General features: G+C 38.7%; 1 protein-coding gene across 3 annotated transcripts in view; it reads left to right on the top strand.

The window, feature by feature from the left end:
• The window catches only part of pdgfd (platelet derived growth factor d), a 43,764-nt gene that overhangs the window by 23,809 nt on the left and 4,647 nt on the right, over positions 1-15,308 (top strand). For 2 of the 3 annotated variants that reach the window (XM_026312632.1, XM_026312624.1), the window contains exons 3-5: positions 534-711; positions 7,676-7,735; positions 9,041-9,254. In XM_026312632.1, the coding sequence (XP_026168417.1) occupies positions 534-711; positions 7,676-7,735; positions 9,041-9,254 (452 nt within the window). The remainder of the gene's footprint in view (positions 1-533; positions 712-7,675; positions 7,736-9,040; positions 9,255-15,308) is intronic. The other variant, XM_026312640.1, reaches the window with a different exon arrangement.

Raw genomic sequence — 15,308 nt, 5'->3', positions numbered from 1 at the left:
ATGAACTCCAAGTGTATTTCGTGTTTAATGATAAAACCAAATGCCATGCTAACATGCCAAAGCAAGACATTTTGTGCTACACATCAACACTGTCACGCCACGATAGCATTTAGACCTGGGGCGTAAGTCACAGGACTGCTGGTGCATCTGCAGATTCTTAGTCTTATTTATGTAGTTATGAAAATGCTGTATTCATCAAATTAACTGCTGAGATCTGAACACTTGGTGACATTGCTCAGGTCCCACAGGGCATGAGACTGAAGCAGCCAGACAAGCACTTTGTAAATTTAGCCAGATCAACAAAATGTTCACTCTGACACAATTTACAGAGAGCACATCTGAAATGACAATAGTAATACTACATTACAGATGACAACTGTGTATGTACAGTACTATAGTTAGCACTGTAGGTCAAATGTATCTTTGCAAAAAACAAATCTGTAACACACCAGCACACTGATCCATTTATGTTTGAGTTTAAAAGTCTAATTTTGTTTTTTAATCTGCCCCTGTATCTGCCTGTGTTGTTCTAGGTATGACTTTGTTGAAGTGGAGGACCAGTCAGAGACCAGCACTATAATTTGGGGTCGCTGGTGTGGGCAGAAAGCTCCGCCCAGTCTCCACTCCAAGTCTAACACGCTCAGAGTCATCTTCAAGTCTGATGATTACTTTGTGGCGAAGCCAGGATTCAAAGTCTACTACTCACTGCTGGTGAGATGCATGCACACACACGTACACACACACCCACGCACGCATCCACCTGTCAATGAATCATGAGCAGGTTGTTGTTTTTGTCACATCTGGTTCAGCTTTCATATCACAGCAATGCTTCAGGTAAAATGCTTCTTTCACTATTCTACCTCCACTTGACAATAAAGGACATAGATGATGTGGAGATAAACAGGTGAAGAAGAAAGGGAGAATGGCAAGATCTAGTAACACTGTCGGTAAAATGCCAAACCGCGTTAGCCAACTGTTCTTTTCTCACACATTTGCTCAACACTTGAAGAGAGATGGAGGGATGGGGGAAGGAGGGTAGGAGGGTGGGAGGGAAGGATGAAAGTGTTCTCCTAAAGGCTGTCAAACAAACTGATTGGGAGATTAGCTTTGTCATCCTGTCAGGAAGAGGAAGAAAGAAACAGGACTCTGATTTGAAGATGTTCTCCCACCCTATAATCAGAGGGGAAGGGGGAAGAGAGAGAGAGAGCAGTGGTGAGACAGAGAGGCATTTAAAGATGTTCCCTGGCTTCCTTTTCTATGAGTTCAGATGCGAGAGAACAGAAACAGCATCTCAGACAGGGTTGAAGTCGTAAAAAGAAAGAAAAAAGTGGTATGAACAGAGACAAAGTAAAGGGCAAGAAAAAAACATGAGTGCTTAATAGATACTGATACTGTGGTTGCACACTGAAGAAACTGAAGAACTAAGATTTGACTAGATTGTAACTTTTTTCAAGGGCTCAGTAATTTATTAAAAGTGCAGTGTGTAGAAGAGTGGAAGAGTACAGTGGCTATTACCTTTAAAACAAAACAATTCCTTGTCTAGAGCCAGTATTTGGTTTGTCTACTGAAGAAAGACATGACTGCCTACTCACTATGGAGATTTAAAAATGTCATTCCAAGATTTGGAAAATGCAGTAGTTAGTATTTTATGGTGATTACACACTGAAAGGACAACAGTTTTATGAATCCTCTCTTCCATGCTAATTGATCATTAAATATGGTTAAATATGGTATGTATATTATGGTATGCCAGTATGTGGATATATATATATATATATATATATACACACACACACACACACACACACACACACACACATAAATTGCTTCACTGTATAAGTCGCAGGACAAGCCATAGGAGTAAAAAAAAAGTGTGACTCATAGTCCAGTAAATATGGTACATATGTAGATATACATGTGATACCACATTTTATAACAAATTTAAGAAAACACCATAGGTTATTCACATTTTTTCTACCTGACGTCCAGGTATCCTTATTAAATGTGCATTTCTATTAAACACAAATAATATCAAGATGATTGAAAAAAAAAAGACAGATGACCTCTAAGCTCCACATGCACCAAATCCGTTTTTCCTAGAAGAGGTTCACTCTTTTGCTATGATAACTGGCAAACATGGTAGAGCGTGCGAGCAAGAGAGGAATCTGGCAGCCATAAATGTTTTAACTACTTCAACCAAAATTAACCAAATATCACCTTGTTCAACCCAACATGATGACAAGAAAGTAAAATTACCTCTTTATGCAGTACCTGACTAAATGCACCTAATTACTTTCCATCTCTGTCACACAAACACAAACTCCACAACTCCCTTATCGCACTTTCTCAGATGCTACTTTTCTCTCGCTCATCACCCTTTAGTTTTCCTCCTCTGGTGAAACCATCACAAACCCCAACCCCCAAACCCACAACTCTTAACTTATTTGATCATCTTTACCTATTTTTCAAAGAGCTCAGTGCATTGGAGTGGGTGTTTGTGCCTTTCACACACACACACACACACACACACACACACACACACACACACACACACACACACACACACACACACACACACACACACACACACACACACACACACACAAAGAGCTTCCCTTCAGCTAGACTGAAGCTGTGTGTGTGGCTTAATTTAGCAGGTCTAATTTGTTCTCTCCAGACCTGTCGAACAGATAAGAGGCAGGAGGAGGAGAGGCACAGAGAGGAAAGGAGGAAGCAGAGAGAGAGAGAGAGAGAAAGAAGCAGAGGGAGAACAGGTGTCTGAGATGGTATCAACATGTCAGCTAATGACTAAAACAACCTGAACTGAGAGAGGCAGAGAGAGAGGGAGAGAGGCAGTTGTGAGGTAGTGTGGGATATGAAATGGACTGAGTTGGACTAGATAAAAGAAAAAGCATCAGGGAAAGTAAAACAGCATCTTTGTAAGAGAGACAAACAGAAGAGGGGAGATAGATGTAAGTATATTGCAAGAACAAAGTGAATAAAGACCAAAACAAAACAATTTTACTATTAAATCCTTATATTTTCAGATAAATGCATGTGTGTGTGCTTGATACACATCATCACACACTGTCCAAATCAACTTGATCTGTGTGTGTCTGATTAGAGGTACTGACAGATCCTATGGGTTCTTAGTAACCCAGACCTGAATATGAACATGAGTCAGACCAGGCCCAGTTATATTTAGTCTTACCAAATCTTGTTTGATTGCTGCATGTATTGCCTCTTGTAATGATGCTAATTTGGCTGTTTTGCTTGTTTTCTTTATCCTTAGCCACTTTGTGTGTCTTTGGATAGTCAGATCTTAAAAAAGCAGTGGCATAATTTCATTTGAGAGACAGAGTGACTGAAAGGTGGTTTGAGATGCATTTTTGACATGTGCTTAAAAGGGCAGTAAAAGGTTTGTGGAAAGAAGCTCTATATGCTGATAATAACAGCAGCAACATTACATTAAAACTACACTGAAATCAGCCATCTTAATCTCCATCTCATTAAACTTTAGTGGGGAAAAAATTGTCTCTATAAAGATTATAATGCAGACGATCACACAGAAGGTGTAAGATGCTGATGTAGCGTTTACACTTGGGAGCATCATTGCCACTCAACCAACACCACGAGTGATCACAGTTCCAAAATAAGACCAAAAGCCCAGCATCTGCAGGAAACACTCCAGTCAAACAGAGGCCTTATTCCTTATTCACAGTCAGTTTTCTCCCAAATCATTATTCTTTGATCCTTTTCAAATCTTTTTTTCAGCGCATGTGATTCGTCATCAGCAGTGCAAGCTTACATGAAGTAATGAGCGCTTTCGATTGCATAAGATAAACATTTTAAGAACCATTTCTTCATAAAGGCTCAAAGAAGAAAGCACAAATCAGCCTCATTATATTTAGTGTGAACAGAAGCAGTTTATTTATGTAAAACTTCAGAACTTTCTAGAAATCCTTTTTTGTTTTTTTGTTCTTTTAACTTATTTACTGTCTTCTGTGCATCCATTACATAACTATCTAACAAGTCATTTTAATATTGGGTTCCTATACGGACCAGACCGGAACATGACAGACAATGAAACCAAAAAGTGTGTGTGTGGTACACTGTATTTTACACACCGATTGAATGACACATAGTTTGTAAAGCTGAGTAATTACCATAACATTGACCGTGACCCGTACAGCATTAACTTGAAAATGAGTTTGGACCAAGGCACAGATGAGGCAGCATAAATGTGGCCATTGAGACTTATCTGAACTTAAATTTTCTCTGGCTGTAAGCAAGAAAACTGGTCATGTGGGGTAAAAGTCGACAGGGAAATGCTCTTCCCTTACTTGCCATCTACCACATACTGAATCCTCAGCTGCTCCACTGTCTAACTGTACAAATTGGAGGTTGGAAGGGCAGATCCCTGGTGTCACCACTACCCTGCTACTGAAAAGAATTTATTCCCTTACAGTGAATATGGCAATATTGAAATATTAGTTTTAGCTTCCTAATACAAACAAAAAGTAAATTCAAAGTTGAGCTCCCCTACATACGAACAACACAATGCCGAGTAAGATCCTTGTATGTCCTGTAGACTCCTTTTAAAGGTTCAACCTTTAAAATTTAGATTGATGTTTTGGAAATGGAAAAGTGTATTCATAAATATGTTGCCATTAGTGTGCAATAACCCAAAAATACCAACTTTTGGTATTGGCATTTTCTTAATCTTAGAATAAGCCTTTGTAATGCATCTCCTTTTCACAGAGCCACAAACTTTTTCACATTTTACACATTGCACATTTAATCTTTAAATACAGACTTGCAGATATACTCACCATATTTTTCAAGCTATTTCTTAACTTACAACATTACCTTTACCGAACCTTTCATTTACAGCCTTTTCCATTTTCAGAGTTTTGGAATTTTATATATTCACCAGGCTTTGTATAACAAAACTTCAGGCAGTTAATCAGTACATTAACCTTGGGTGCTGTAACACATGGCCTGTTTTCATCTGATTGAAACTAACTGTGATTGACTGCTTGAGTTGATTCACACAGGAACAATCAATCAATCTCTGATGCAATTTAAATGGGTCTCGGTTCAGTTCCTGTCTAGTGTGAGTCCTTCATGCTGACCATGACCCATCAAAGAAGCAATCTGTATATCATACGTACTGTGTGTATTTACTCTTGCTGCTCCTCAATGAAGAGTGAGTTAAACACACCAGTCACACAGTAACTATGAGCCTAAAGTAGCCCAGTAAAAGATGCTCCTTTTCTGTTCAGTTTCTACTGGTTCATCTAATTTTGACACCAGAGCAATGTGCAGCATGATTTAACTTCATTCACCACAATCAGATTCCACACTACTTATTAAACTAATAAATGTACCAGTTAACATTTGACTTACACTTCTTGCACCAATTTTATCCATGAACATCAAATGCATCAGCAGTAAAAAAGCAACAATTTATTTATTTATTTTTGTCAGGTAAACAAACTCCAGTAAATACGATCTATCCATCCATCCATTTTCTATACCCGCTTTCCCTGAATCAGGGTCACGGGGATCTGCTGGAGCCTATCCCAGCTCTCTCTCGGGTGGAAGGCAGGGGTACACCCTGGACAGGTCACCAGTCCATCACAGGGCCACATAGAGACACACAAAGACAGACAACCTCACACACTCACACTCACTCCTACGGGCAATTTTAGATTTACCAATCAACCTGACATACATGTTTTTGGTCTGTGGGAGGAAACCGGAGTACCTGGAGAAAACCCATGCAAGCACAGGGAGAACATGCAAACTCCACACAGAAAGGCCGGGTTACGAACCCACGACCTTCTTGCTGTGAACTTTCAACTAAGCTACAATTTAAACAAATATATTCATCGCATATTAAATCTTCATTCATCAAGAACCCATTTTATACACATAATTACAAAAGATGTCAAAAAGTCATGGGGGAAATGTACTAAACCTGTCGCAAATTACTGTCAGGTATGTGAAATACTGTGGTTAATTACCAACGCTGACGGTGTAAATGTGAATAATCCAGGGCCTGTATGACATTCATTTGGGCCGAGATAAAGCATAAAAGAAGAAGCAAACTGACTGACACTAAACTTTAATATTAATTAAAGAAACCAAACATATTGCTAAACTCTGTCCAGGTTTCTCACGAGCTCCTCTGGTGGCTCAAAATCCAAATTAGAAACACAATCTCCTTTCACAAATGTCTTTGGTGTAATGACATCTCAAATGAATAATGGCTGCCACGCTGACAGCAGAGCCACAACTTTAAAAACCTGCTTTCTCCTGACGTTAAATAGCCACAGTGACCTCTACCTCTGCAGTGGTAAATCAGGTGCTGAGGGGGTGCTGTGTTCCTGTTCATGACAGAACAGGAACACAAATAAGCATAAGACAAAATATGCAACTTTATTTTTCCTGATGCAAAACTCCTTAGTAAATAGGAAATGCAGTTTAGTCGGTTTGCGGTTTGGTCTCCGTTTAGTTCTACAACAGCTTGGTAAATAACCCCCATTTAAATGACTGCTAAGAAGGCTAGATGGTAAAAGTTGAGTACTGTAGCTGACAGACCAGCTGTATGCTCAGATTTTTCAGTCTACCTGTTACTTTCTTCCAGACCTTATTAAGTGGGCCAGATGTTCTTGACATGAAGCATTTAACCTTAAAAGGAAATCAGTCTAGGGATTTGTAAACATGCACTTACTGGTTAACACACTTACAGGAAGCCCTTTGACCTCATTCACAGCTGGTTCGGGCGCACGTTTATACGTATGGGTACATTTGTCCAAAGGGCACATGTGAGAGTGTGTTGAACACAAACCTCCACACCAGCAGGCTTTGATGTCAGCTCTATTACATTCATACACACGCACAGAGACAAAGTAAGGACACTGTGTCTTTGAAGTGCGGCTGAGGCAGATTTACTGTTCCACATTGACTGGAGCAGGTATTTAAGACTCTTCCGAGGACAAGGGTTCGATAGCCAGCGAGAGTTTATGTGTTTGCGTATGGAGGGTGATGCTAGAGATAGTCTGCGTGTGCGTGTGGGAGAGAAAGACAAAGAATGTGTGCATGTGTGCCAAATGTGCCAATCTGATGAGTGTTTATCACCCAAACATGCTTTGACCAGTCAGATTTTTTTACACACACAAAGACATGTCATGACGAGCTTCAGTGGAAATCCTTCTAGAGTTTTGCTGATGTACTGACACTCCATCAGCTAAAGAGCCATATTTTGTCGATAAACTTTACAGCACTGTACATCTGAACACTCGACCTGGTTTCCTATTTTAAAAGTTAAAAAGTAAGAGCATTGAAGAGATAAGTGGGTGTGTTTGCCGTATGATGCTCTTTCCCTAATCTTAAGTTGCCTAACCGTACCCATCACTTACAATAAGTGGAAGTAAATGTAAAAGCCTCTATGTGCAGTTTTGCCATGAAAATGTACTTTTTAATGTACTGTTGTACTTAATGGCTCCAGCTGCTTTTCTTAAATAGCTGAAAAGTTTCTCACCTCTTCCTTCTTAAAGACACAGAGCACCGAAATCCAAAGGAACATAAAGTCACTACTTCTCCTTTTCTTCTCTTTGTTATATGTTACACGCTCAACTAATAATTTGATTATTGATTATTTCTGCAGTATGACCCTTCACTGCCTCCATCCAATAGCAACTGGGAGGTCGTCACTCAGCCTGTGTCGGTGAGGGCTGTGCGCACACACACACTTTATGAATTCTTAAGACTGTGCTTGACCTCTGTTATAATTAGAAATATTTCTGCAGAAACTCAGGTTTTTTAGTCACACAGGCAGGGCATATGTCATCTTTATCATCAGGATTGTATAGTTTTGTTTTAAACCAATCTTATAAAACATAACTGTACCTTCTTCCAATCTGTCTGTGGAGACATTTTTAAAGCATAGTGAATACTTATCTTTTTTCAAAATTTAAGTCACAGCACTGAAACTCATTAAATATTAACAAATGTTATAGCTCAAAGGTGTAGTTGTGTTCCAGCGTTAGCCTTAATGAAGTCTTCTCCATAAGCTCAAGATATCTTTTCATCATTTATCCTTGTCCTCTGACCTGTATGGAAGACTGTGTTCATTATGGCTGCTAATGTCACAGGCATAATCATCCAACATGCTGTAAGAATTTGATTTTAATTACCTCCTATCTAGATAAATAGCCAGGGAGCAATAGCCATATAGGCCATCTGTGAGATGCCAATTCTCTGTCACCATTTTACTGACATAAATTCTAAATTCTGTGAGTCCATACATTGACAGTGCATGGAGACTATTACCGATTACAGTAGAAGCACACTTTTTTGTGATCTACACTACACACTCCTGGAATACATGTGAATTTAGGATTTTAGAGAAAGCCAAATAAAGGAAACAATTACACTACAAGAAGACTGCATCCATATCTAAACATGTTTTCCATTTCATTATATTTTTTTGTGAAATGTTTAGTTGACGTGTTAGCAGAAGAAGTGTTGGAGTCGGTATGACCAATGGTGACAGTGACCTGTATGCTTGGATTTTTTTCTTTGCAGTAGTGTGGAGGTTATCTGTTGATATTGCCAAATTTTCTAATGAACGCTTGGATATCTTTTCAGTGCTTGCAAAAACCATCTGACTCCCTCCAGAGCATATGCTGCAACTAAAGAATGAACAATAAAATATGCAGTTTTTTAAGCTACCAGGAACACTGTCAAGGTTTTCAGAAATATTTGATTTTTCCTTTGCAGAACTAGTCGTCTATTTCTGTGGCTATACTTATTGCCTGGAAACATTTTGTACAAAAACCTAATGGAAAACCTTGTACATTGCTTCACATTGCTTTATGTGTTCTACCCGGTGTGCTATGGGTAATGAGACTATAAAAATTAGTGAAGTTAAAAGAGGGTTAAATATATATATATATATATATATATATATATATATATATTTTTTTTTTTTTTTTTTTTTTTTTACTGTTTTACCTTTGACCCTTTGCAGGGCACCAGTGGAGGGCAGATGCCAGCAGCGGTCACAGAGGTTCCTTTCTCATTGGATGATTTGGACCGGACCATAGCTGCCTATGACACTGTGGAGCAGCTTCTCAGGTCCCTGAGCCCAGATACCTGGAGACAGGACTTGGATAGCATCTACACTCAAACACACATGCATTACAGGTCCAGAGCATATCATCTGGCAAGCAGGTACAATAAAGGTAAGATATGCTTCAGACATAATATATGTTAAAGATTTTAGAATGTAATTATAAATACAACAAAAGTTCAGTATAGTGGCAGCCATAGTAATGTTGAAGCAGGACAATAACAGATGGTGATGTTCTTATCCTAATTTATGTGCCGTGCAGATCCTAAGTAACTCTGCTGTGTTCAGTACTTCAATGCGGATTGGTGCAGCTGATGGTACTGTACCTACTGTAATAGGGGGGGGGGGGGTAGTGCTGAACAATAAAGACCCACACAGCAAGAGGTCCATTCTCACATATTGGGCTACACATCAAAATGCAGTAGTACAGTACTGCAAAGCTTAAAGCCTAGGTCTCTCTAATTACAGGAAACTATTAGCCATAGGTGTAATGACTATGATAGATACATATTTATGGCTTATGATCAAATATAGCACAGGTGACAGCCAATGAAACCAACCTGAGAAAGTGGTGCATATTCAAGCAAAACCACATTATTTATTATCAAGACACTTAAAGGACTACAATAAGGTTGTCAGATGGTTGACTTGATCTGCACACTTAAATGGCATGTAAAAAATGCACAGCAAAAGAAACAACCATGCCCTCTGCTTCTCTGTGCTGAGCATAGAAATGGAAAAACAGAATTGCTACTTGCTAATTCTGAGCATTCTGATTATTTCAGGTTTATAAATTCCAGAAAGAGCTGCAGTGAGAAATTAAATATTAAAACATTTGCATTTTTTTTCTGATTTTATGTAAGTGCAAAATATTAGTATAGGAAAATTAACCTATTATTATAGGAAAATTGTTGCTTGTGTTATGATGCAACAATATAGACTAAGTCATTGCATCATCAAATCAGCAGTTTGCCCTATAGGGAGTTTAATCATGAATCAGTGACAGATTTAAGGTGAGAGAGGACCAGCAGTTCAAGACAGTTCTTTACTGTGAAGTCAGTGCCAATGACCCGGAGTCACTGAGGCAATAGATTTTGTCCTTAACATGCACAGCTAGAGCGGATATCTTAGAGCAGATATGAAATTTTGGCACGCATACACTTATTACACACACACACGTCACAGAGTCGTAGGGAGAATGTGCTTAGGGATGTTTGTGTGTGTATGCGTGCAGTCAAGCTTGCGATAGACCTGAGTGCTTTTGACCCCATCTCTCTCACCTGCGCCCCTGTATCTCTCTCCTGCACTCCCTATCCTCCTACCCGAGGGCTCTCCCATTCCTTAGTAAATATTTGTGCTTGACAGCAAATCTATCTCTATTTATCAGTGCAAGTCTGTGCTCGGCAGGCATTAGGCAGCTCCACATATGGGGATTTTGTGCATGTTGCAGCACTACAGAGAGGTGTATAGGTGCTGCAGTTCTTTGATACGCTGTACTAGCATAGCACTCTCTAATTGGAAATTCAACCTGTGCAGCGGAGCAGAAATCTGCCGCAGTCAGCAGTTTAGCTTTGTTTTTATTAAGACACACACAGTAGCTCACACCCACTCTTGTTCCCATGAAGCATAGAAAGTCTGATTATAATATTAAGTGAAACATTTAAGTCCACGTAACTCTTGTACATACAGGCTCACAGATAACAGCAGCCGTCCTCATAAGAACACATTATTGTGCAAAACTTCAAAGCAGAACATATTCACACACGTGCATATATATTAAACTTTTTTTTTTTCTTAAACTCGGCAGCGATGTGTCATTCTCAGGGTCTTGCTTGCTCTCAGTTTTTCTGTCTATGTATATTTCTCCCCCAGCACTGCCTGACAGTGTTCCAGACCACTGCTTTTCTGAGATTACACTTATTCCCCTAAAACAAACACAAGCTCAGCCATGCTAGCACACACACACACTCACACAGAGCACACACTTGTATACACACCAACACACTCAGAGCATAAACACCAACACACAACTTGCACCTTCGTCGCCCATATGAAAAAGCAGCAGTGAATGTGCCGATCACGGCCGGTGAGGTAGTACAAGATGCAATGTCTTTTTGTACCAGCTCCATTGCATCAGGCCTTGCATCACCTTAGGAGGTGTAGACAAAAACTGCAAAAACTAAAGTAACCTGTTATTATTCTTGGCTTCCTCAAAATTCTGTCAGACTAGGAAACTATTACTTCATAAAAATTACTAAAACAGCTAGGATGGGCATTCTATCATCAAAAAGAGATGTAGGGGGGGAAAAAAAATATGATTTAGTTGTAGATGGTAAGACTAATTAGTATTAGTAGTTATCTATGGTCAAATAAAAGATTTTTGCTTTTATTATTTCAAGTGTGATTAAAAAAAAAAAACTGCACTCTTATGTAAATAATAAATATGACATATGGAATCTCATTCAGAACAAAGTGAAATTGCTACGCAGGGGAGGATCCCCTCAGGTTTCAGAGCAGATAAACAGAATCAGTGCCTTTCCCCCCAAAATAACACAACACATTAAAAACCAAACCTTCTGATACACAGTGACTTGCAAAGACTTGAGGCTCAAGCGTCGTCTCCAGCCACCTAACCGCTGGCCCTTCTACCTTTAGCCCTTCAAGCCCCTTCACGGTCAAGTGCCAACAGGCTGGAATGTCCATGCTGCATCTTATTGTAGGTTGAGAAGCACCCCTGAGGTAAACATCAGCTCACTATTGTATATCAGTTGGAGGAGCCATAGTTTAACTTGCACCAATTTTAATCTTTCTGTTGCCTTAAATAACAGACCAAAGAACTGATGTGGATCATGTGGCAACGTAGCATAAAAGCAGCAGACAGAACATCCTAAATGCCGTAAAGACAAAGAGACAAGAATCTAAACACAAGAAGAAACAAAAAGCAATGTGAGTCAATAGCCAGGCTCCCCACATTTGGGCCCTATCCACAGCTCTGGCCCACTCATCCATCACCTTTTGGCTTCATATTCTGGCTTTTCAGTTGGTCTGTTAGCAAACACAAAACCTATCAGGACTTTTTGTTTATTTGGACTCAACTGTGTAACACAAGAAGACTCCCCCTGGGTGCATTCAAGATTTCCACACAAAACACTCCACTCAACTTGCTTTTATTGATTTTTTTTTTTTAAATTGGCATCTCAGAGTAAGAGCTATATCATCTGACTTTGTTCTTTCATAATCTTCCCAAAGCAAATGTAAAACACTAATACTAATTTATCCACTCACCATAGTCTTTATATTTGATTCCTCCTCTTCATGTCTTTTTGTTAACTATAGAATTAGTAATTAATGTTATGCTGCAAACAATAATTAAGATTAAGACTCGCTCCCATAAAATAAAATTCATAATTAAGATTATTAATTATATTTCCAATTGACTTCTCTTGTTTGGCCAGCATGAATTGGGCTCTTCCCTATTATTATACTGTCATCATGAATTATGTCTCACTGGGCAAATAATTCCATATGTGAGTTACATACAGTAATTTTTCATAATTCCCCTTTGGAATCATAATACCAGGCATCATGTATTCCAACGTACTTTTTAGTGGCTCATGCTGACGTTTTTAAACACTTTCTCTATGTGACAGAGACATTAAATCTGTTAATACTCAGCCATACTGCAGACTTAATCCACTTTTCATTTAGCCTGCTGTATCATACAGCAGATGTGCACATGCTGAGTGTCTAAAATATACATATTGTACACACATTAGCTTCAATTTGCTGCTTTCATTTAATGCCTAATCTTATTTTCTTCTCATTTTGTCATTTATCTGAGAAGAACTAAAGAGACAGAAATAATAAAATGCACAGTTTTACCCCAATGGACCCATAATTAAGGTTGTCCACATAAATGGTGAACTTGGTACCTTAATTTCTCACTTCCTGCCAAGGCAAATGATCATATCCCCTGCTCTTGTCTATACTTCTTTATTGTCCATTGGTATTCCCACACGATTTATGTTCTGACTGGAAACCCCCACCATTTTGTCTGAACAATTGCTCATTGATTATCAATGCAATTAGGTTTCCTTGACCCCATCTGCACCTCAAATTTCTTTCTTTCGCTGACACAATATTGCACAGCGGCCAAATTTATCACTGTCGTACTAATATGGGATATGGATACAATTTCTAGACATTTTCAACTCTGTCTCTTTAATGTCCTTTTGCTGTCACAAAACTCAAAAGCAAGCCAACTTCGCCAAGTGACAGTGTTGTATTGACAAGTCCTTTAGTCTTGTGTTGGGTCATAAAAACCTCCTGTAATTTAAAAAAATAAAAATATATATTAATAACCTAAGAAAAAAAAAATCAAACTTCCCTACAAATAATATATTAGAATAGATTTGTTTATTAATGCTACTTTACCCAGGCTTTGCAGCACAGTGCGCTTTATTCATTTGTGCTTTTGGGCAAAAAACAATGAAAGAACAAGCTTATGCATCTACTTTCTTTCATTGAAGGTGTAAGATCTCTGTGCCACTTGTGTTGTCAGCTTTGTCTGGGAGCATGCTGTGTTGATGTGTGTAGGTGTTTGAATAGGTTGCATAAAGTTGTCCTGATAGCTTCTTAATAAAAACAAAAAACAAAAAAAAAACAACAACAAACAGATAAGCGAAGGAAAACCAACTGATGATGCTGTTACTGTACACTAAGCCACATGCTACACATTTTGGAAATAGCCCTCCCCGTGGTGCAGACAACTCTGCTGTCACTGCCTCATCGGTTAGATTTATGAGGTTTATGAGTTCGACCTACCACTCTGGTCAGTTTAGTGCTTTCTCCCCTACATTTTTTTGGACAGAGGATATTTGCATTCTACCATAAAGGTGAACACATCAGCAATTTCTTCTCATCATGTTGCTTTTGCTGAAGGGCTGCCCAGTCACCCTCTCCCAAAGTGGTTTATGCAGTTAGTGAAGCATAAGACTGTAGTCCAGTGGGTGCCTCCCATGGTGCTTAAGGCTGTCCTTTGAGAACTTAGAAGTCCATTATGGTCTGTCCTAAAACCTTGACACCTCTTTTGTAAATAAATAAATAAACCCAGAAAGCACAAAATGCTTCAATTAGTTCAAATTACACTGTTCATTGATAAAAAGATAAAAAATACTAACATGACTCAAAACTCACTAAATTGAGATTTTTTTTTTTTTTTTTATTGTACTAGGAGTTAGTTGTGCATAACTACCCACTGGCTCAAAGGCCTGGTGTAGACAACACTTATAGCAGGGATAGTATGATTATTCTGCTAATGACCTCACTGAAGAGATCAGTCCATTCACTGCATATTGTTGCTCTCCTTTTTCTATCTTTGCTTATACTTCCTTGTATTTTTTCAGTCATTTTCTGTCTTATACTTCCTTGTATGGAAGACCCTGTGAGTGCCTGTGGTCACTTTTGATTGCCCTCAGAACACAAGCAATAAAACCTAGAGAAAATACATTCATGGTCTTCTTCATTCTTTCATTTGTCACTTATTGCTTTTACTATCATCTTAGAAAATCCACACCACACTATGGTTCTTTCCTTAAGCATATAACAAATCTGCTTTCTTACATGCAGGACTTACAACACAGAATGAAGTTTTTGCAGGTTAATGCTCAAATTCCAAGTTTCTTGTCAGATCCACTTTTTGTCTCGATGGATCAGAACCATGTTTTTAGGTGATATGTATCTGACTGTGTGTCAACACTGCTGAAGTTCTGCAGATTGAACTGAAATGTAGGTCCTATGCATGTAAGAACAATGACGTTATTTGTGTCAATTCACGCAGGTCCATTAAAATCTACTGGTTCCTTCAAGTTTGGTCTGAAAAGAAGCTTCTGTGTGGTCTTGGTGTGACCTTCAAAAAATATCGAATAGCATTATAGCTTGAATCCCCAGCACTAATTCCAATCAAATCGCTCTGACAGTGGTTGCACAGTCAGAGATCAGATATTAATTGGACTGAGGATCTTATTGGAGTTACTTATACAAAAATATATTATAATAATATTTGGGCCATTTCAGCATCAAAGTGCATGTTGAGTAAATACTTGCAGTAAAACAAAGTGAACTTAGGCTATTCAGTCAGTGGTCTCTAATGCCAACAATACAGCAA

This window comes from Mastacembelus armatus, chromosome 13 (assembly GCF_900324485.2).
Source record: "Mastacembelus armatus chromosome 13, fMasArm1.2, whole genome shotgun sequence".
NCBI lineage: Eukaryota > Metazoa > Chordata > Actinopteri > Synbranchiformes > Mastacembelidae > Mastacembelus > Mastacembelus armatus.
This window is presented reverse-complemented; position numbering and strand designations above follow the sequence as displayed.